Source organism: Triturus cristatus, chromosome 2_1 (assembly GCF_964204655.1).
Source record: "Triturus cristatus chromosome 2_1, aTriCri1.1, whole genome shotgun sequence".
Taxonomy (NCBI): Eukaryota; Metazoa; Chordata; class Amphibia; order Caudata; family Salamandridae; genus Triturus; species Triturus cristatus.
The window spans coordinates 281094107-281116415 of record NC_140581.1 but is presented as its reverse complement, the minus strand read 5'-3'; the positions used below and the strand labels follow the sequence as shown (position 1 = coordinate 281116415).

At 43.5% G+C, this 22309-nt stretch overlaps 1 protein-coding gene across 1 annotated transcript in view; it reads right to left on the bottom strand.

Moving 5' to 3' along the window:
• WDR70 (WD repeat domain 70) overlaps window positions 1–22309 on the bottom strand; it is a 1822964-nt gene that overhangs the window by 656051 nt on the left and 1144604 nt on the right. The window contains exon 10 of the mRNA XM_085631103.1: window positions 20927–21026. Within this exon, the coding sequence (XP_085487229.1) occupies window positions 20927–21026 (100 nt within the window). The remainder of the gene's footprint in view (window positions 1–20926; window positions 21027–22309) is intronic.

The following is a 22309-nucleotide window of genomic DNA, read 5'->3' as shown; positions in this document are numbered from 1 at the left end:
TGCTGCCAGCGGCAGGCATTGTGGGCATCCCTCGCAGCCCCTTTACACATGTTGTGCAGCTGGTTTGGTATCTTTAGGCCCATTGGTGGGAGGGTGTCCAGGACCTGGTGAAGCTCCGTTCTTCTAGAGTCCAAGCTGCAGTCCTCAATTATTAAGGGTCAAGGTGGGGGTCTCACTCTACCTCATGCTCTGATCCTGGCATGCAAAAGAACCCTGGCAGGGAGCCCCTCAAAGCCCAGCAAAGATGCATCCTGTTTGGTCCTTGCCCTCCTGCTGTCTTAAATTAAAAACTCACTTGTACATAATTAGACACTGATTGCGTGCCCACTATTGTAAACCTGCTCAGTTGGAAAAACTCCCTTATAACAATAATCTCAAAATGTTCAAGAGACGGGAGAATATTCAAAGCTTTTTCTTTGTCAGAGAAAGAGGACCTTCTGTACAAGTGGTGCAAGAAAGGACAACAGAACATGCATGGGGTCTGGGGTTTGCCCTTACATCAAAATCTAACTGCTCATGAATGCTCTGAGCTTGGAATGAAAGGGGTAATAGGCTATACTTCCCTGCATTTACATGGCTATTGAGAAAACCTGGCAGCAAACCGATTAAAGAGGGGTGGCATATTGCTGCAGTAAAATCTAGTACTCATTGATAAGGTGGAGTGTCATAACAACATCATTTACATGTGGTTTCCTCTAGTGCAGTCCTTCTGCATTGGACATTATGGCTTGCATGCTAGGCTTCTAAATATCCTAATTACCTATTCTTCCAAGGAAAAATGTGAAACACAACTGTTTAAATATGAAACACTGATGGGTTACATCAGCACAAAACACATGCAGTACGTTTACACAATTCTCATACTACACACAGCACACGAGAAAATGGGATACCACCACAGTAAATGTGGGAAACCACTGAAGGCATGAAAGAGGGGGGGGGGGGCACTACACAAGCTAATGAAGGCCAAGTCCCAGCTGACAGATTCTATATACCTAATAGGCACACCATGAAACTACCCAATTTAAGGCAATGTTCGAAGATATCGATAAACAAAAATACTCCGCAGGCAAGGAAGCGTGTGTTATTATGGCACCAACCTGTCCTTCTCTGACAAAGAACATGTGACATATCTAAGACAAAAACTAACGAGTTTGCCTCTCTCCAGATGCTAACTCACCGAAAGGCACAATACAGAGGTAACGGTTGCAATGGAAACCAAGGACAAATTTAGATATCAGAAAACATAAGGCTTTGCTAATATCAAACTACCATACTCTAGTAATGAATGAGAATACATTAGAGTCAAAATATTGCATCAGTCTGACACTGGAAATATATTTAACATTGGAATAAATGACTCAGGTGTACTTTCTACTTTTAACTGCTCATTACTGTGTGGTGTATTTGTCTGTTTTCTATTAGTTGGAGTCCGACTGTCAACAAGTGGTATTTTTCCATTGGGCCAAAGATAATGCCTTCTGTCAGCTTTTCCACGTCTGCATTTAATACCTCAAGAACAGTCACTGGAGAGAAAAAAAAGCTGCACTTCTCCACGACTCCATTTCCCTCAGCACGAAGAGTCTGAGTGTCCAAAGACGAACCATCATCCTCTGATGACAGGAAGCAAGGTGTTGGCTTTCAACAAAATCTCCCCCAACTCCCTAAGCAATCCTCTTTTGATCACAGACATCAGCCAGGTGTGTCTGCCCAAGGGCAGCAGGATCCACATCTGCTGTCACTGGTACAGTGCCAATGAAAACCTCCTATCTCACTAACGCGAGTTTACTGTTCCAGTGCCTTTACATTACAAAATCATCATTAACTATTAGTTGGAGGTTTTTACTAGATACACAAATGTGGAACTTTATTTTGATATTGGCAAGAGAGAGCAGAAAATGCATGGCCATCTGAAACAATGTGACAGCTTTGTGCTAGTGCCTCGGAAACATTTATACCTAATCAAAATAAACATTTCATGAATCACTCTACACCTAATAAACCCATACATGCTTTGGATTCACTAGAGACCGGTATGAGACAAATGTAAATCCAGTACTTGTATAGCGCACGAATCACCCCCAAAGGGGTATCTCGGCGCTGGGGGCCATTGGGAAGATTTAGCGAGCTATTGCCCAGAGTCGCATGGTGCTGGACAGACCCCTGCCGCCGGAGCCAGGGATTGAACCGTGATCCCCAGCGTCCGTCGCCCTGGCCACGGCACCACACCTCTTCGACGGGACAAGGGACTGATCCATTCTCTGTATTTCTGTGTGTTTACATGTATAGGTAATGAAACGCAGCTATGTCAGTGTGAATCAAAAGAAGAAAAAAATTAAATTTTTAGGTAATAACTGACAAATTGGTAGAGTATATCTATTCTACAAATGTCCTTAACTAAAATAATATCTCAATAAATATAAACCATTTTACAAAATTATTTCTCCAACAATACTGCTATTTTTACAAATGCTGTTCGGGCTTTCTGGGCTTCCCTGTTGGATACTTTTGAACTTAGCTCCCTCTTCTGGGGTGCTGATGGCTGCCTGACCAGTTATCAGACGCAGCACACAGCAGAAGCATGAAGCAGCTATCCACCCCCCCCGCCCCAGGCCTGCATAAGAGGCAGCAGTACTCAGGCACGGTCCATTGGGGTGTCGCCCCACGACCCACCATCGACCGTCCAGCACGCTAAATAAATAATTGGCAATGCCTCACGTCTCGTGCTGAATATTGTTTGCGGCCTCTACTACCGGGACACGCCCGACTCAATCCGGACTGCAGGGGGTGGGGCTGGGCTGCGGCAGCTTGAGTGACAGACTCGGCTGCAGCAGTAGTGCGCATGTGCATTTTTGGGCTGGTCATTTTTATGACCAGCCCTAACATGCGCGCACACTACCTTACCCTTACGAGGGGGACCCAAGGGTGCTGCTTCATACAGCAGCCAGGGCCGCAGCCCCTGGGTCTGATAATGGGCGGAGAGTAACTGTGCCCTTAGCCAATCCTGGTGCTGCATGCAGTGCCAGGATTGGCTGAGACACGTCACACCGTGCAGAAGGGCAGGGGCAATCCATTTTTGGGTGCCGCACGTGGGTGGAGGCACTGCCGCAGCCGCACTTTGAATGGCCAATCACTGTGGCTTCATGTGAAGCCATGCAGTAGTGATTGGCCATTTCGGGACGCTGGCTGTCGTGGTGACGCAGGCTCGCAGCGCAGCAGGCCGACTACCTCGCGTCACCGCACACAGTCACACTAGACCTCGTGCTGGTGTACAGTACAGTACTGCTGCATGACTGTCTGTGTCTGCTGCAGTGCTAACTACTGGATAGTCTGCAGGTGGCTCGCCTGCTTGCTGCTCGTAAGTGGCTGCGAACATTATGACATTTATTTCATATTTCTTTACAGCGATGAAAAGAAATTTCAGAGGCAACACAGTTAGGTGCCAGGAAAACCTTTAGTTATGCACACAATTAACGAGTGGGAAGGCCTGCCCTGGGGGGTGAGTGGGAAGGAAGTCTACTGTCTCGCCTCCCCGGAACTTCATAGCAGCACAAACTATTAAGGCAGCGCTGTTTACAGCGCGCAGATTAATGCGGATCACTGTGGGGGCTGGGCACGTGCATGACAAGGCGTCGTGCCACGCGGCCTCACGGCCTCGCGAGGCCCCATAACAGGCACGCCTATCAAAGCAGGTCAAACACAGCCTAACTTACACCCCGTAATATTAATAATCTTTCTGGAAATACACAGGAGGCAGGTTCTACGTGGTACACAAGTGTCGTCGTCGTGTGTCATACACGTCGACTCGTCGTAGATACATTCATACCAGATCCTGAGAAAAGTAAGAGTCAGAAATAATTATAGTCGCAACTATTATGACAATCTATGACTCTTTGCTTAATTGCTTTACTCCTTTACAATTTGTATATTTTAATTTATGCAGTGTTAATAGCACGGCACACGCGCAAACTTGAGCACCAGACAAGGCCTGCATAAATGTCGTCTGCGTGCTCAGTTTTAATAGCTTGCCACATACAGTAAAAGGCACGTTTGAAACCCCTTGTGACCTTTTCCAAAGCAAGACGGAGACATGCTCGGAAGGCCTCGAGGAGCCTTCTGAGCACGAGGCTGTAAAGATATTACGCCATGTAAAGTCTTCAAGAAGTAAGTATTTATTAATTGCAAAGACGGCACACCATAACCGGAGTGCTCAGAGCGAACAATACAATGGTCACCAACTGTCAAAGCAACTGTTCTAACTGTCATCCAGGAACGTCCAGCTGACAACATTCCAGCTGGCGTAAGCAGTCTCACGCAAGGGCAGGATAGCAGGCGGAGGAGGGGGGAGGGGAGGAAGGGAAGAACATGCATGGGTTAATAAGTAGCACAACACATCTCCTTTCCTTATAGATTATAGAATAAGGGGGGGGAAAGGACAGATGGAATAAAAGCAAACGATGTAACTATTTGCATACAAAGTCTTTGTATTTGCTGGGTTTTACCAAGCTACGACCAAATCTACTGGTGCTGGCCACCTCTTCCAAAGTGTCTCTTTCCAACACAAGATCATGTCCAGATGCAGGGTTGCCACTTGAACTTAAAGAGCTACTCGTATCACCTGTGGCAAAATCACTCTTTCCATCGCTAAGCTCCAAATCATCCTGATCTTCCACAGGTGTGGTAATGCTACTTGCACCGAGGGATACTACTGAGGCACTAGTGCTAAGGTCTCCGAATACACCAATGGATTCCATCTGATCACGTTCCTGATCATCCCTGGTACTATGCTCAAGAGATGGTGACACTGTGCTATCTCCTTCTCCATCCGATTCTGATGTTTCTTGACGCAACCATCCGTACTTGTCCAGTAAACCCTTCTCTTCCTCTGCATCCTTGATCTTCTGTACATTCTTGTTTGTTTTGACAGCCTCCATTCTAGAACAAACGGACAACACAGAGGCATGTCACACCTTGCCATCGCTGAGGAGTGCAGAGTTACAGAACACTTTTTCTACATTTAACGGCGCTGAAAACCTATTTTGTCCTTTTACAATGTGTCCACTTCTTTTTACTCTCACTCTATCACCCTCTTTGAGCATTATTTTTTTGCAGTTATGCTTGATGTCATATTTCACTTTACTCAAATCTTGGGCCTCTTTGATTCTTTTCCTGACGGTTTCCACTGACCACTCAGATTTCCTCGCTTCCTTGAGCCATCCAATATTGTCTTTCGAGATGGGTGTTCTGCCTCTCATAATCTCAAAGGGGCTTATCAAAGTTTTTTCACTTGGAGTAATCCTGTACCCCCAAATCATTTTGTTAACTTCCTTACTCCAACATTTGCCATTGTTGTTTGCTAATTGGATAATGCCTTTTATCACCCTATTAAATCTTTCCACGGCCCCATTCCCAGCAGGGTGGTAAACCGAAGTAGTTTTGTGGTTAATACCATTCCTGACAACAATTTTTTTTTAAACCTCAGACTGAACTGACTTCCGTTGTCACTTACAATAGTTTTTGGTATACCTTCCCTCGTGAATATACCGTCCATGAATGTGATAATGTCAAAAGCATCCACCTTCCTGCAGACTTTTATTTCTGGCCACTTTGAAAAGTGAGCTACTGAGACCAGAATGTGTACTTGCTCTTCTTGCCAATTTACAGGACCCATTATATCAATTCCTACTCGCTCCCAAGGCATGTTCGGGCACTCCAACGGTTGCAGGGGAGGTCTGAGAGTAGTTTGAGTCTTATCAGAATTCTCACATTCAATACAGCTCCTGACTGCTCTCTCTATTTGGATATCGCACCCAGGCCACCAGTACCAATTCTTAATTCTCTGTTTAGTTTTGTTTACACCTAGGTGACCCTAATGGCAAATGTTGACAATCCTTTCTCTTAATGTGACAGGAGGTATCACTTTACCCTGTCTTAAAACAAGGTTTTTCTCCACAGATAACTCACTTCTCAGTTCCCAGAAAGGCCTTAACTCATTTTCCAGATATTTCTTCTTAGGCCATCCAACCACAATAAGTTTACTAACTTCCTTTAGTGTTTCATCTTTAGAATACTCTTTTTCCCATTCCTCTTCAAGTATGCTAGGGAATTCTTCGTTGATGCTAGCTACGCAGAGCTCTTCTTCCTTCACCCCTTTCTCCTCATTTTGCAAAGGTAACCTGCTCAGGAAATCCGCGACGACATTCTTGGTTCCCGGCAAATACTGTACCTCATAATTGTAATCTAATAGTCTTATTGATAATCGCGCTAACCTTGGTGAAGCATTGTACAACCCTTTCACTGTAAGCACTTTCATCAATGGCTTGTGGTCACACCTCAAAATAATCCTTTTACCCCAAATGTACTGCCGAAAATATTCAAGCCCCCACACACAAGCCAATACCTCCCGCTCGATAACTGAGTATCTCTCCTCTGTGGAAGTTAAAGAGCGGGATGCAAAAGCGATGGTGACTTCCTTGCCATTACTTTCAATTTGTGTGAGGACCGCACCAATTCCCTTTCCGCTAGCATCCGTAGTGACTACACATTCAAGATTAGTGTCAAACCCTTTTAGGGGTGGTGCGTCACAAATCTCTCTTTTAAGGCATTTAAAACTGGCTTCGCAGTCCTGAGCCTATTCAAATTTGTTTTTGTTTTTCAGAAGTGTCCTTATGCTATACGTTTTTGTTGAAAAGTTTCTTACAAATTTGGAGTAGTACTCCACCAGTCCCAAAAATGCTCTGAGTTCTTCCTTATTTTGTGGAACTGGAGCATCCTTGATTGCTTTAATTAGTTCTTTCTTAGGTTTTATTCCTTCTTGTGTAATTTCATGACCTGAGTAGGTGACAGTTTTATTACCGAACTTGCATTTCTTATATTCAGCTGTCATGCCGTTTTTTTCCAAGATTTTAAGTACCTGCACCAACCTGTTATCGTGGTCAAACTGATCTTTGCCCATAATGAGAATGTCATCCTGGAAGATGAGCAACTTTTTGACCCCTTTGAACATTTCATGCATGAGCCTCTGGAATAACGCCGCTGCCGACGCTAATCCAAAAGGTACTCTTTTGAACCTGAAACAACCAAACGGCGAAACAAAGGTGGTGAGGTGTCTGCTTCCAGGATGCAAAACTACCTGGTGGTAGGCAGCGGCCAGGTCTATAGTCGAAAATACTGTCATATTCTTTGTGAGCGATAACATCTCATTAATTCTGGGAAGAGGGTATTGGTCTATAAGTATGTTTTTATTGAGGTCACGCAAATCTATGCACAACCTCAATTTCCCATTGGATATCCTCGCGACCACCAGGGGTGCGACCCATTCAGAAGACTCTGTAGGTTCGATTATGTCTGCTTCTAGTAGCTTATCAATTTCACTTCTCACCTCCTCCCTTAGTGTCATAGGAATGTGTCTAACCTTGTGCAAGCATGGCACAGCATCCTCTTTTAGTTTCATCATGTGTTGGAACCCCCTTAGTTTACCAATTTTCCCGTAAAAATTTTTTAGGAACCTGTTAACTAAATTACTACCACTTAACACATCTTGTTGCACGACTAGCACAGGTTCAGCGCTGTTCGGGTTAAGTGTAATCCCTAGTTTACCCTGGTCCTTCCATCCAAGTACCGAAGGGCCAGTGGCAGCGACATACAACTTGCTGCTAGTTTTTCTCTCCTTAAAAGTAAACGTAAGTTCTTTGAAACCCATTAGCTCTATATTGATTCACCCGTGAACGTTTTAAGTGTTATATCTGGTTTTTCCAAATGCCTCCCTAACTTTGCTTTAAATTTCTCTCTCCACGCATCACAATTGATTATCGTGCATGGTGAACCAGAATCCGCAACAATCTCCATATTCACACCTCCTATGTCCACTAAGCACATGGGTTTCTTCTTTTTGCACTTTTCATTTTCCTCACTTTCTGTTACTTCCGTCACATTTAGTACGCAAGTTGTAGTCCGAATCATCCGAGGAGTTTTGCTCAGCCTCCTCCTCATCTTCAACAAATTTTACCTTTTCTTTTCTTTTTCTTTTGCAAGCTTTTTGAAAATGACCAATGAGACCGCATTGTGTACATTTGTTATTCCTAGCCGGACACTTCCAGTCATTAGCTAAATGCTTATTGCTATCGCAACGGTAACATTTTAATTGATCATACGTTCTAACGTTCCTTTTAAATCTTTCTCCTTCCTTCGCCTTGTTTTTGTAACCTTTTTTTGTTCCACTTATCTTAGCCACAACACTTGCTTCTTCAGCTTTACACTTATTCTCATTGATCACTTCTTTTGCACAGCGACCCGTCAATTCAGCCTTCTTAACAATCTCAATAACTTGTTGAAGGGGTTTCTCTCCTTTAGCCCATAATGTGTCCTGTATGTTGGGATTAGCAGCACACAATACTATTTGATCCCTAATCAAATCATCGTGCATGTTCTCAAATTTGCATGAGAGTGCCAAGTTCTTTAATGCTGATACATAGTCATCTATGCTTTCCTCCTTACCTTATTTTCTTCTGTAAAACTTATATCTGTGTACTGCAACACAAACTGTCAGTTTATAGTAACCATTTAGGTCCTCCATGGCCTCATCATACACATTTCTCTCCTCGCCTGCTCTCTCCTTTTTAGTGATATTGTTATACACTTTAAGTCCACCAGCGCCTAAACAGTGTAACAATATTTTTTCTTTTCTTCTTGTTTGAGTGGTTCATCATCTTTATCAAATGTAGAGATGTAATTACAAAAGTATTCCTTCCACTCCTCCCACTGCACTTGTGGTGTCCCTGTACCTTTCAAAAACGCTTCTCGAGGCTGCAAATTGTACATGTACCCTGATGCAATTTCTTTTTTTTTTTTTTTAATAAACTGTGCACTCGAGTGTTTATTTTATGACAAGTCAGGTGCTAAAGCACTTAAAGTATTTATAGTGTTCACCTCAACAGTATCCTCCAGGCAATGTATGTGAATATAAATTACTTCTCACCTCTTAAAACGCTTCAAAGTCACATCTATTTAATAATTAAACCGATAAATATTACTCTAGTGTGAGCGAAGCTTTGCCGATCCGCTCCGGTGTTCTATCGGTAGCTTTTAACAATTGTTTACTTTTCCTTAAAAATGGCTGCACGCACGCTTCCTGTTGCGTGAAAAAATGAACAAACACTAGAATGCAAAGCTTCACTTCCCAAGATGGCGTCGCATTCATCTGACGTCACTGACGCTCCCACACAACTGCGCCACTTCTTGTGAGGAAAAATCCGACGCGTTGCCTTACTTCACATCGGTAAGGTTATTTTCTTTAAAGAAAATTTTCTTAGAGTCACAATTTTCACAGCTCACATTAATACTGGCATGGGCTTGACAGTTAATATATTCTCTTTATCGCTTCCACACTCAAAAGCATCTACAGACTTTTTTTTTCACCTCGCCGGTATTGCTTCTAACACCAAAGTTCTCTTTCTCGTTCCGCCTTGCCGTTCAAAACTGCTTCCTCTCAATCATTTCATTTTTTTTTCATTTTCGATGTACTGCACCACGCTGCATATCATTGTCACACTGTATTAATCATTTTTTCACGACCGGACAACTTGCCTTTTGTTCATTTTTCATTCCATTCCGATGTAAGACGGTTACTTCTTTAAATTTCAATTCTTTTTATCTTCCGTCAATACATCTTGGATTTCAAATTAATTTCCATGGTCGTGGGTTCTTCTGTGTGCCGTCCGAGTATCTCGTCGCCATAATGTAAAGATATTACGCCATGTAAAGTCTTCAAGAAGTAAGTATTTATTAATTGCAAAGACGGCACACCATAACCGGAGTGCTGAGAGCGAACAATACAATGGTCACCAACTGTCAAAGCAACTGTCATCTAACTGTCATCCTGGAACGTCCAGCTGACAACATTCCAGCTGGCGTAAGCAGTCTCGCACAAGGGCAGGATAGCGCGCGGAGGAGGGGGTGGGGAGGAAGGGAAGAACATGCATGGGTTAATAAGTAGCACAACAGAGGCCCTCCATTACCGAGGCAGCAGAGCCGCCGTTCCGACCACGTCCACCGGCACCGACATAGCAGTGGTACCGGGACACAGAGGCCTAAAGGCCCCACTGATCCCGGATAATTTATGTAGATTATTCAGTTAAAACAACGGACGTAGGGGTCCATTTCCTTCTTAACTATGTGGCACGTGCTGAGTGGAAATAAAAAAACACTGGGCCGGGTTCACAAAGCTTTTTGGACATTGATGCTCAATTTATGTGTAGTAGAAGCATCTCTCTGGTTTTTAGGGGCTCACGCGATCGCCCTCAGATGAAACTGGTGAGGCCACTGGCAATGACAAAGAGTGGGTTTGCCCATGTGCATGTAGCCCGGGCCATTAAAATTATGCAATTACGTTTTTTCACAGAGTAAATAAAGATTGGTGCATTTTCTATGTAATCCTCCATCTGCTTCATAATTTACAAATTTTAACAAAAAAGTATTTGTAGCTCAAACACATCAAAATGTATTAAACACTGGTGCATGGAGCGGAACGCAACGCCTGAGACTTTTTACAAGTTAAGTGATGCTCTTTCAGACAGGGAGGACTCATTTCCCAGATGGTGTTAACATCTTGAATTGATGACTGCGGAAAGGGTGTTTGTGTCCTGTAGGAAAGAAAATACATAAATATAGAAGTGTATTTGAAACTGGGCGGATAGATTTTTTGTTTCCTTATTTCTTTTGTCACTTTATTCACGCAAATTCACCTTTAGGTCACAGACACTGTTCTCAGAATTGAGGCTGTTCCAGGATCCGTTCTCAACGCATGAGTTATTTCAGGAGGGCAGGCACAGGTTAGGAGAATTCTAAACACGTTGCACCTCTTTCTAGGATTCCAGATAATGGAGATTCCTAAAGTGCGTCCTTGATAGATATGTAGGTCATAGTTATAAATGTGCTGCCCTGTTCTGGTGGGTGTCTCTCAATGAACAGTGTTCCCAAAGTGCCTCTGAACACACGGTAAGCTAAGTTTTAAAACCAACATGGCAGGTGCAGAATAAAAGAGCCAGAATAAAAGAGGCACATCTTTTATTGCAAGAAGTAGGTAAATGTAGGCTTGATTTCTGCTGCATGCTTCCATGCAAGATTATGTATTTTTATGTATTTATCTGCAGACATCAACAGTGCCACAGGATGTCAGAATGCTTTGCACAGGTCAAGTCATAGAATGAAGTTGTAACATATAAGGGACTAAGTTAAGAGACATCAATTGAAACATACCATAAGGTGAAGGAATAAGCGACCATTTGAACGGGTTGGCAGGACATATAGGTGAAGTCATTGTTGGCTTTGAATTTGGCCCAGATTGGCACAGGTGCTGGACTATGAGAAATTAGCCTGAGTTCCAAACTTTGGAAACCCTCCCCAAGTAAAAGTTCTTGTGTTTTTTTAAGCACTGGGTCTCAGGTAAGAGGGGGGTCTGTGCTCCAGAGGCAGTGTAGAGACCCCTGAGATCACTGGTTTGTGTAGTTCTCCCCACATAGAGTGGACAATGCAAGCCAGCTTGAAAATGCTTCTGGCTTCTATAGGAAGAACACATCCATAGCTGTGGGACTGACAGGCCCACAGAGCCCCATGCCCGACTGCACCTGCTACGCCATTGGCACAGGTCAGGGCAGGTTGCGAGGGAGAGAGATGGGAGCGCACGAGGGAGTATGGGTAATGAGCAGATGAGCAGCATAAAAAGTTAAAACCCAGATGACAAAGGCCAATCAACGGAAGAGCTCAGCATAATCATAACATTTCAAATACATGCAGCTCTGTTCCGTGCCCTCACTGCCCTGTCACCAGTACTCACAAAACATGTTGTGCAAGTTACAACCTGCTGTGTAAGCACAGGGAAGTTCCGAAGCACTTCTTCAACTTAAGTTATTGGCCGGAAACAACCTGGGGTAACTCAAGGCATTAAGTAATGTTCACTCAGCTTGTCATCCTTGCACACTCAAGCGTTCCATTAACTTATGATGGCCCTTATTTGGCACTTTTTCTAAAAACGCTTTAGCAAGCGGCCTCCTAACGAGAGACAATAAAAATGTTATGATAACGCTGATGGTTAATGTTCATCCTAGAGAGAGATCAGAGTTTTGTCTAGTGGAAGTTTTGACTCATGAAAAGGTAGTGCAGAAGGTTAATGTGTCAGCTGCAAAGAACATGTACCTGATGCAGATCACAAAATGCACATGATGTAAATAGGTCAGTGAGTCACTGCTTTTGTCAGCGAGATCCTTTTGTTACTTGCAGTTTGTAAGTTAAAATCCTAACATACAACAGTGAGCTATTAACTGTCATCTAAGAGCTGCATGCAAACTGCAATGCAAAAATTGGAGCGTTATGTATTTCTCCCCAGTCTTTGTTTGATTACCCTAGTGTTTCAAAAATAAATTATTATCTTTTTATTTTCAGCACCTGGTAAAGCCTGACAACCTGAAACATTACCACATTTTGGGGCAATTTTTCGGCGAAGAACAAGAGGCCCCAACCACCTTTGCTGCTCTTTCAACCCGGCTACGACCCAGAAAACACCACTGTTAAAGGTAAGGAAACTGATGCTATATTTTTTTACACAGGAGTTAGGGCTATGTATGTGGTCACTCTACGTGGTGGTTGGGGTGGGTGCACATTCTGAACATTGTACCCTCAGTGGATGGAATTTACTAATAGCCTTAGCCCTGTGCTTTGCGCAATAACGGTTGTTAACAGCACTATCTATCCCTTGCCCTGTTCAAGGCCCTCAAGCAGTGTCTGTTTCAGTACCTTCAGCAACCACTGTGGCACACAGAGGCAGCAGGCAGTAAGGCTGTATTTTTAGCAGTCATATTGTGCAAAGGGAAGCTGTTGGAGATTTATTGCGGTACGGCACAAGATATATGTATTTATACTGAAATTTGATATTATTGCACCGCACCTTATACGTTGTACTTTGATTATTGACAGGTTTCTTTAATATATATTGGTAAGGCCAGCATCGGCATCATGAATACAGTACAAGAGCTGATTACAAGGTCATTCCAGGCACAGCCACTTGAAGAGAAATTACATTTAAAGCAATTAGGACCTCATCAGCCTGAGATAAATCTACAGCAAACTTACCAGGACAGAGGAAAAATGTCCCCACGTACATTCTCAAACGCCTGGTACACAAAAGCTGATTGGCTTACAGGGTGCCCTTTAAGAAATTCTCTGTTCTGCTACCCCTGCTTGCTGTTTGGTGGTGAGTTTTCTTGGACAAATCAAGGAGTAACAGACTTGAAGCATTTGTCTGAAAAAATAAAGAAGCATGCACACACAAGAAAGCATATGGAAATCCTGACGAGACTGGGAATGTTGGGGGACGACGCACCGATTGAGCAGCAGATAAGCGATGCATACCGCAAAACAATACAGAAACACAATGAAGCAGTTGATAGGAACAGACAGATTCTATCCAAAATAATTGATTGCATTAGTTTCTGTGGTGCTTTCGAACTGGCATTGCAAGGCCATGATGAATCAGAAAGTTCCTCAAAACCTGGGATATTCAGAGGCCTTGTTAATTTTATAGCAAGCATAGACAAGGAAATGGAAGCACATTTAGCAAGTGCTACAGTCTTTAAGGGCACCTCTAAAACAATACAAAATGAACTCCTTGAGACTATGCTCGAAATTATGAGAAGCCATATTGTGCAAGAGTTGCAAAACACGGACTTTGTGGCTATTCAGGCTGATGACACCACTGATGTGGCCACTAAAACACAGTCCGTATTAGTGTTTCGGTACATTGACAATGACAGAGAAGTTGTGGAGAGGTTCTATGGTTTCACACATTTAAGAGACTCTAGTGCAGAAACCATTACTGCAGCTATATTGCGTCAACTGAGCTTAATTTTTCCAGAGCTGCCTCAAAAATAAAAACTTATCGCACAAAGCTATGATGGTGCGTCCGTAATGAGTGGAAGCCTTAGTGGAGTTCAGAAAATAATTTGAGATGTGTACCCTAATGCTCATTATGTGCACTGTTACGCTCACCAACTTAATCTTATTATGCAACAGGCAGTATCAAGGATCACCGAGACACAAATTTTCTTTCAGGATGTAGGAGGCATGGCAGCATTTTTCTCACGTTCCCCCAAAAGAACGGAAGCACTTCATGAGATTGTGGACAAAAGCGTTCCAAGGGGATCCTTAACTCGTTGGAACTTTAACATCCGTACAGTCAACCTAATCTATGAACATAGGGAGGACCTTGAGAAATGTTTTGCCGCCATAGAAGACAATGAGGAGTTTGATTACAAAAGTCAGACTGAAGACCGTGGCTTTGCTAGAACACTACAAGACAGAGTTTCAGTTCTTACGGTTTTTATTTCATGATATAATGGTAGCTGTCGACCCGTTATACAATCAGTTACAAGCACGAGAGATAGATACTGTCAAAGTGCAAGTATATACCACTATGTTTGTAGAAAGCATAATCAAAGTGAGAGATTGGGTTTACCATTTAGACAGCAAACTGCCAGAGCATTCTACTTTTTCAAACTGCAGGAAAAACATCACCACTGTGGTCCGAATTGCAAAGGAGATATGTGACATTGTAATTGTGCAGGCACAAGAACGTTTTTCTTTCACAAAACATTTGGTGAGTGCCACATTATTGCAAAGTGAACAGTTTGCAAAATATGATAAATCACTCCCTGATCGTGCTATGAATGAGGCTGTGGAAGCTTAGCCTATGCTCAAAAAAGAGGAGCTGAGAACTGAGTTGACTGTACTGTACGCAATGCCTGTGCACCGCAAGGCCACAAGTGCCATGTCTTTGCTGGCTTTAATACATAAACTTAATATGGAAAAGTCACTTACAGAGACAGTGGCTTTACTAAAAATTGTCATAACCAGTCCTATGACAACAGCCGAGTAAGAACAATGTTTTTCAGCCTTAAAGAGGATTAAGACATTCCTGAGGAACAACATGCTTAAGGAAAGACTGAATGCTTTGGCAATGCTCTCTGTAGAGAGCAAGCTAGTTAAAAAAATCCCAGACTTTAACATTTAAGTAATTGAAAAGTTTGCTGCTCTTAAAGAGAGACGTGCTGATTTCATTTACAAAAAGTAAACAATATGTATGTTGAATGCTGCTCCTTTGCGACCAGTTTAGTTGTTTGTTAAATAAAAAACATCTGTGTGTGAGGTACTCAGAAATGCATTGAATCTCGAAGTCTGTTATGAAGCTGTGGATATACTGAATAAGCAGCTACCTATATTATATGACATCTGTTTATTAATGTAATAACTGCACTTTCACAATTGCTTTATTAACCTTCCTGTTTTCTCAATTTTTAAAAAAAAATCTTGGGAGGAAAACCTCCCCGAATCCCCTTTATGGGGGTTCGGGGCCGCTCGCTCGCAATGGTGCAGTGTGCCAATCATTTAACGCCTCACCACTTTCAAATGTCACCAGCCGCCCCAGGCTGTACTGCACTAGGTCAGATCAAAAACGAAAAGCAAAGGCCCTCTGTATGCCCTACACACATTACTTCAAGATGGTTCTTCTTCATACCGGCCGTCATTTGAATGAAGACTAGCCCTGTACATGAGGCGGGTGACTTGGGCGCCGCCTTGACCATGGCTGGATCTCCTGGGGCTGTGACTTGGCAGGTGAGATCGGATTAGCTGAAATTTAGATAGTTGGAAGGAGGGTGCAGCCGCGAGTATCTCAAACTGTAAGACGAGTGAACCTTTTATATTTGACTGGCCCACTGGAGGTAGAGGCCTTCTGTTGAACCGTCAATATCAATGTCTCCAAAAGAAAATAAATTAAAACTTGCTATAAATAAGAAGGAATTTTTCATGCTCAGCACGTCTGACTCTTTAAGGGAAGCCAATACCAAGAGATGTATTGATAACCTCTCATGATGCAGGACCCGCAAGAAAAACATGGGAAAGAATGGGGAATGTGGTGCAGTTGCATGCTAAAGCAACAAGTACTAAGGATGAGGAACAAGGTTTAGGCCATATGAATTGCCAGTAAAGAAGTACTGTTTTAGGATTCTCCTCAGATAATGATGGGAGAACACAAACAAATGGCGTCAGAAGCCTCTTTAAGCTGTTATAGTAGAACTACTTCGAACTATGCTGTATTTACACTTGGATACTTGGATCTGCACCTCTATGCCAACATTTCATCAAAGAATACGGTTTCAGCGCACTTAATAAATACTAATCTTATTTAAAATTCAAATATATTTCAATAACTTTTTATTTTGCATCTCTATATTAATTCTCAAAACATTTGTGTACTGGGACATTCAAGTGAAAAATAAAGATAATGGAGAACAATCAAGAGGAAACACTATATCAGATACTCTAACAATTTGACTCTGGAGAATTTGGATCCAGCTAACATAGGATTAAAGGTTCCTCAAATCTCTTTTCCTAAGTAAACCTCCCAGCTCCTTTCCCTATCTATGACAGGTGTTGAGCATGTCTCAGTTCCCTTGCCTCCCTCAGGAGACTGTGGCAGCTATTGGCAGATCTAGTCTATGATGATTTGAGGGTGGAACAGAGTTATTTATGGTGCTCTGGAGGATCAATGTGAAGCAACCACATGCATAGGCAGTCTGCAGGGAGCAGGAAAGGTATACAGGAGTGGGAGGTTTTTAAGTTTGCCCTTTTCCAAACACAAACAAGCATGTACAATGCAATGGTCTCGGCATTGTTAAAGTTAGAGCTATTGGCATTGCTTATGACACTCAAATGCGAGACCTATTGCATTTGCGCCCACACACACAAAGCCACCCGCAAACAAAGAGCATACAGCGCTGGGCTGCTGGTTCTATATGGTGAAAGGAGGCAGCAACTCACTGTCGAGACTGAAAGTTACACGAATAAGTAGAAAACAGGGAGCGCGCCAATGGCAAAATGATCATTTAAACGAAACCGCATAAAATCCTTGCGCGTTACCGAGCAAGCTGTGGGGAGGACGGAGCTGGAGACTGACAGTCGGGTAATATATTCAAAACAAACTAAGGGAAACGTGTGGACCCCCTCCTGTGAAATGTTTCTTCATTTATGGCTGTCCAGGGTCACAACGTTTATGTCGGAGCCACGCCTCGTATTTGGAAATATATCTACCTTCATTAATTAGGGGGAAGTAAGTTACTCTATGCAAGTCAGTAGGTGTTACATTGCGATCCACGCAGCGTATGGCATATATGTACGTTGCAAATTCACAGCTTGAGTCCTCATCTTATATATCTGTTTAATGTATGCATTGGCATGTGTGCATTATAAAACTATCATTTACATTGCAGTGAGGACTCACGCGACGTGTGCTGTTGTGGTGCACCGGTGAGTTACATGTTTTCGTGACCATATAGCGCCTTCCTGTATGTGCATTATGGCGCATAACGCATTGATATTTCCTGAGCACTTTCTGACCCTTCCAGCTGCTCCTTGCGCAGTATTGCAGTACCCTGGTGATTTACACATGCTTGTTGCCGTACGCTGCATGTGTGTAAAGCATGCTTGGTGTGCTTTACACCTACACAGAGGCGCAGGCACTGTATTGTGCATGGAGTCATGCGTTGGGGATTCAGTCCTTCTTGGCCAACCATAGAGGGTACTCGTCTAATGCACACAATCCCACATTAAATGAGTAAGAAGGCTTTTGGACTGTGTAATATCCCATGTGTGGTATTTAAACTTTTTCAAATGTGTATAACGTCCTAATATTTAAACTATATATGCATTTGCGTTTATGCAGTCGATGACCTCACGTTCATTCGTACTTTACAACTGCTTTCCTAATAAAACAAACCATTGTGCAATGAATGTATCGTGTAAATTACACATGCATTAGGGCTTATGCGGCACAAACTTCAAAGCTTTTTCTACTGGAAGACTTGTCTTACTCCGGCTTAAGCGGGATGTAATTAAAGAACAATTATTCATAAACTTTCCTCGTGAATCAGCTATGAACATTCAGGAGTAAATCTCTGGTAACATAGGAGTAATCCACAAATACTCATAGAAAACAATGTATGAATAAGAGCAAAACTGTGGAGTATTTTATTTATTGTCCTGTCTGCTGTTCCTCCTCAAATAGTTTTCATATACTTTGCACGTTCTAGCACTTTTACACCAGTTACACCAGATCCATATGGGTGCAAGGTAGGTGTCAGACGTTAGAGACTGAATACCTGTGATGTTTAAAAAGAAAAAAAAAGAATCCAAACTCTCTATATCCTCTCTAATATTTGAAGTGGAAGAGAGGGACACGTGTTACTTTGTTAGTTTTTGTGGAGTACTCATGACAATGCATCCACATAAAGTAACTTGTACCCATCTTTCGCCTTCATGGTGTCAGAGAGCTGCCAGGAGGGGTAAAGATGGCGCCTGCGCAGTGATAATTTTGATCTGATAAATTAGAAAATGAGAGAAAGAGATGTTTTTATTGAAATAAAAATAAAATGACTCGATGAATCTGGTATTCTACATTGTGGGCCAGTCAATCCCCCAGAATGCTTCGGGTGGGACTGGTCCTTCAGAAGAGACCACTTTACTCGCTGGGGAAGATCACTCTTGGGCAGCTCCACTCCACGCGTTGCGAGCCTGCTGCTGTGATCTGTGTGTATCTTGTGGGTGTCAGGTTTGAATCCCAGCAGGGCAGGCTCAGCCTTTCATCTTTGTGAGAGTGATAAAATGAGTAACACTGGGGTGTTATGAACTAATATTTCTAGTATAATGAGCAGTCACTCTGTTCTTCGCATTAGCCAGACATTTCTGTTGCCTTGAGCCAACACACCCCCACAACGCTCCCCCCCACTTCCACCCCAACCGCGTATTTTCCCTTGTAATCGGAAAGGTTTGTGCATTTATTGTGTAACATTCTTCTCTTTTGCGTGGCCATTTATCAATTTCTTTGATTGGCTTTGTGAAGTGCCTCTTTTAAAATGTATTGTCAATGCTTTTTATGTTTAACCCGTTGTATGACTTGTTATAGTGCTTATGTGCCATTATATGTATATTGAAAACATGTCTGTGTGTCGCTCCATGTTCTTTTTGTCATGGAAATCAAACGACTTGTATGGGTACCATTCAGTGGGGGGCAAGCCACTGAAGGCTCGGATTCGCTCGAGCCTTGTGACCGGCTCTGGCTAAGACCGAGGTCACCTGGGAATCTTGAGACAAAAGAGAGCGGAGCCGAGACTTTGTAGCTTCTGTTTATTCTGCATCCCCCTCGGCGCTGTAGCACCATTCTCCGAGACCCCAGGGGGGGGGGGGGGGGGGGGGGAGAGGTGGGTGGGAGGCAGGCGTGTGGCTTTCTGTGAATTCTCCGGCTTGCCCACCTATAATGCGATTATTATGACAAGTCTGAGATTCTTCCTCAGTGCATTCCCTCTGTGCTCTTTCCTTCCCTGTCCTGTCCTATCAGACGACGGTGCCTTGCTTCAGCGTTGCCAGCTTCCGCTGCCCGCTGGTGGTCACCATGAGGCCGGTGCCTGAGGATAAACTGGACGCGGCTGTGAGAGCCACGCATCCCATGCAGACGGCCCACGGCGCACCCGTGCACATCGGCAGCCCTGGTAAGGACCCCTGCGCTGCTCCTGCTGGCCGATGACTGTGTGCCACAGGCTGCAGCTTCCAAACACTGTAAATAAAATAAAAAGAAATGCTCAGCATCCCCAATCAAACCGGCTGGTTGCAGGTTGCACAGAGATCCCCATCATTAGTCGCTAAACCCACTGAGCTATCCTCTCAGCGTTGTGGATGCTTGAGCGGAGAGCTAAAGGCCGGAATCGATAGAAGGGTTTCAGACCGCTGTCCTGCAACAAAAGCCACTAATTTGAAACCCTTCTGAGAGAAACCGATACAAGTTACCCGAGGGCCGCCAGATCATCCCGGACTCAATCACCCCATGGAAACCCTATAGATCACCCCACGTCCCGCTCCGACCGGCAGGTTCCGTCCCTCGGGGCTCACGGCCTGGATAAAGAAGTACCTGACGGGCATGACGATGTCCGCCCGCAGCCCTGGTCCCCACACCAGGCTACTCTGCGGGCTGACGGGCTCCAAGGCGGAGAGGGCGGCCAGGAGGCAGAGACCAGCCAGGGACGGAAGCAGCGAGGAGAGGGGATGCCTGTTTGAAAAAAAAATTCAAACCTAAAGAAATCAGTCCCAGCGCCGCCGCCTTTCTCCGAGGTCAAGCAGAAATTACTCGGAGAAACGCAGCGGCGTTTTCGGATTCGGGGGCGTGTTTTCCTTTCTCTCCTCTTGCCATTGGCTGGAGGAGAGAAAAACACGCCCAGCGAAAAGTAACGAAAAAACACGCCCCCGAATCCGAAAAGGACGGGGCTTGTTTTGCGAGACAAGCCTCTTCTCCAATGGCTGGCCAGCATTTAAGGGGCCAGCCAATGGAGAAGAGGAGAGAAGAGGGGCGGGTTCAAGCCCCTCTTCTCCAAAACATTAAATCTTCGGCAGACCGGATGGTCCTTCGACCTAAAAAGGGATCAGAAGAGAATTAGAGACCAGATGAGGAAGAAGTCGGCATCCTTCCTGTGAAAGCTCAATTGTGAGTGAGCAAGGGTGGAATGCTGGCTGAGTTTCTCTTGACAAAACAAACACCAAACCAACAATAATGTACTTTGGCACGGCAGCCATAAACTGAAATGAAGACTAAAATTGGACCATCCCCCCTGTTCCCCAATGGATTTCAGCCCTATCTCTGCAAGTGAAAGACCGCATATCAGTCTACAAGTAAGCCGTATGAGCAGTGTGTTCCTGCTGCCAGGTGGGAAAAGATATGTTCTTAAACATGACCTTAACTATCTGTGTGCTACATCTTCTACCCCACCCCAATCCCATTTCCCTGTGACAAGATTCAGTTTGGAATGGCATGAAGTGTCTCTTTAACACCTACCTCCTCGGGTAGCAAGGATGGTGCCACCATAGGAAAAAGTCAGGCATGAAGTGTCTGTACCTGGAGCGTGCCCTTGTCTGCAGTGGAACTTTGTATGAACCTGTTGTCAAATAAATAAAAGATATATAAATAATTAGATACTCTAAAATCACCTTTTCATCTTATCACGTCCTTTTAAATTTTCAACATTTGAAAAGAAAACCTGAATTACAATTGGAGGGAGGAGCGACGGTCTGAACAATAAAAGGTTCACATAACTGTATGTCACACAAAAAGCACTTCTTCAATTGCGAAATCAGAAATACTGGTAACAGAAAATCCACAAAATCAAATTATAAAGGGCATTTACATAAATTCAAACAAACATCACACATAAACATCATCATTGGGTGCCATTTGCATAGGAAATCACCAAGTACAGCTGGCCTTTGATACAAACGATGCAAACGGTGATCCCGAAACACAATGACTCTAAAATGCGCACTGGTCAAGCATAAGGTGACATTATTTAACCCAATTCCCACTTCAGGGGTCAGGTGAATGGCCTTTGTATGGGACTCAAAGGTCAGCAACATTTGGTCAGTTACCCTTCCTACAGTGATGAGCCAATAGTCTGATGATCAAGATAATAAAGCAGTTTAAGTGACCCTCAATTTCTATAATAAGTTATTCTGCCAAAAAGGAACGTTCGTAATGGTCATTGCCATCACACGGTCCCCTTGGAGACCGTTTCAATGCATTTGACCCACAAGTGATGGTACCAGCAAAACATAAACCTGAAACTCCCACCTTAAAGATTCACTGCTCCCGAGCATATGCCTAAAAGGTTGCTCTAAAGGCAGAGTCACTTTAAACTTAATAGTGTGATTGATATTCTATGACTTGCAGACCTACATATTTACCCAAATAGGAATGACTAACATGGGACCCCATCTTGGTGAAGGACTGTAGTGGTGCTAAACAGCTCTTTTACTCATTGTGGCTATGAAAGTAAGCAAGAGGCACAAGAGGCGACTAGAAAGCAATAACCACTTGTTTTTCTTTTTTGGTTAGCTGAAAAAGGAACGGAAGGGAGATAGTTGCTGGCATTTGGTTGCAGTAAAAGCAGTGCTGGAAGCAACCTGATGTTTTCTGGGAATGCTGGAAAATGACCTGTACGTGTATTAACTCTGCTGAAGGGCAAGAATCCTTAAGTAGTGACACTGGCGAGACCTTATCCGCCTCCAGATTAGCCTGAACAAAAACACAAGAGTTCATTTAAAAGAACCCAGCAGGGGTGTGGTCCTATTTTCAATGGTGTATGTATTTTGCTGTAGCCTTCCGATTATGTGTCTAGCCAGTGTTTTTATCCATATTAACATTTTTAACAATATATTTGTCTGT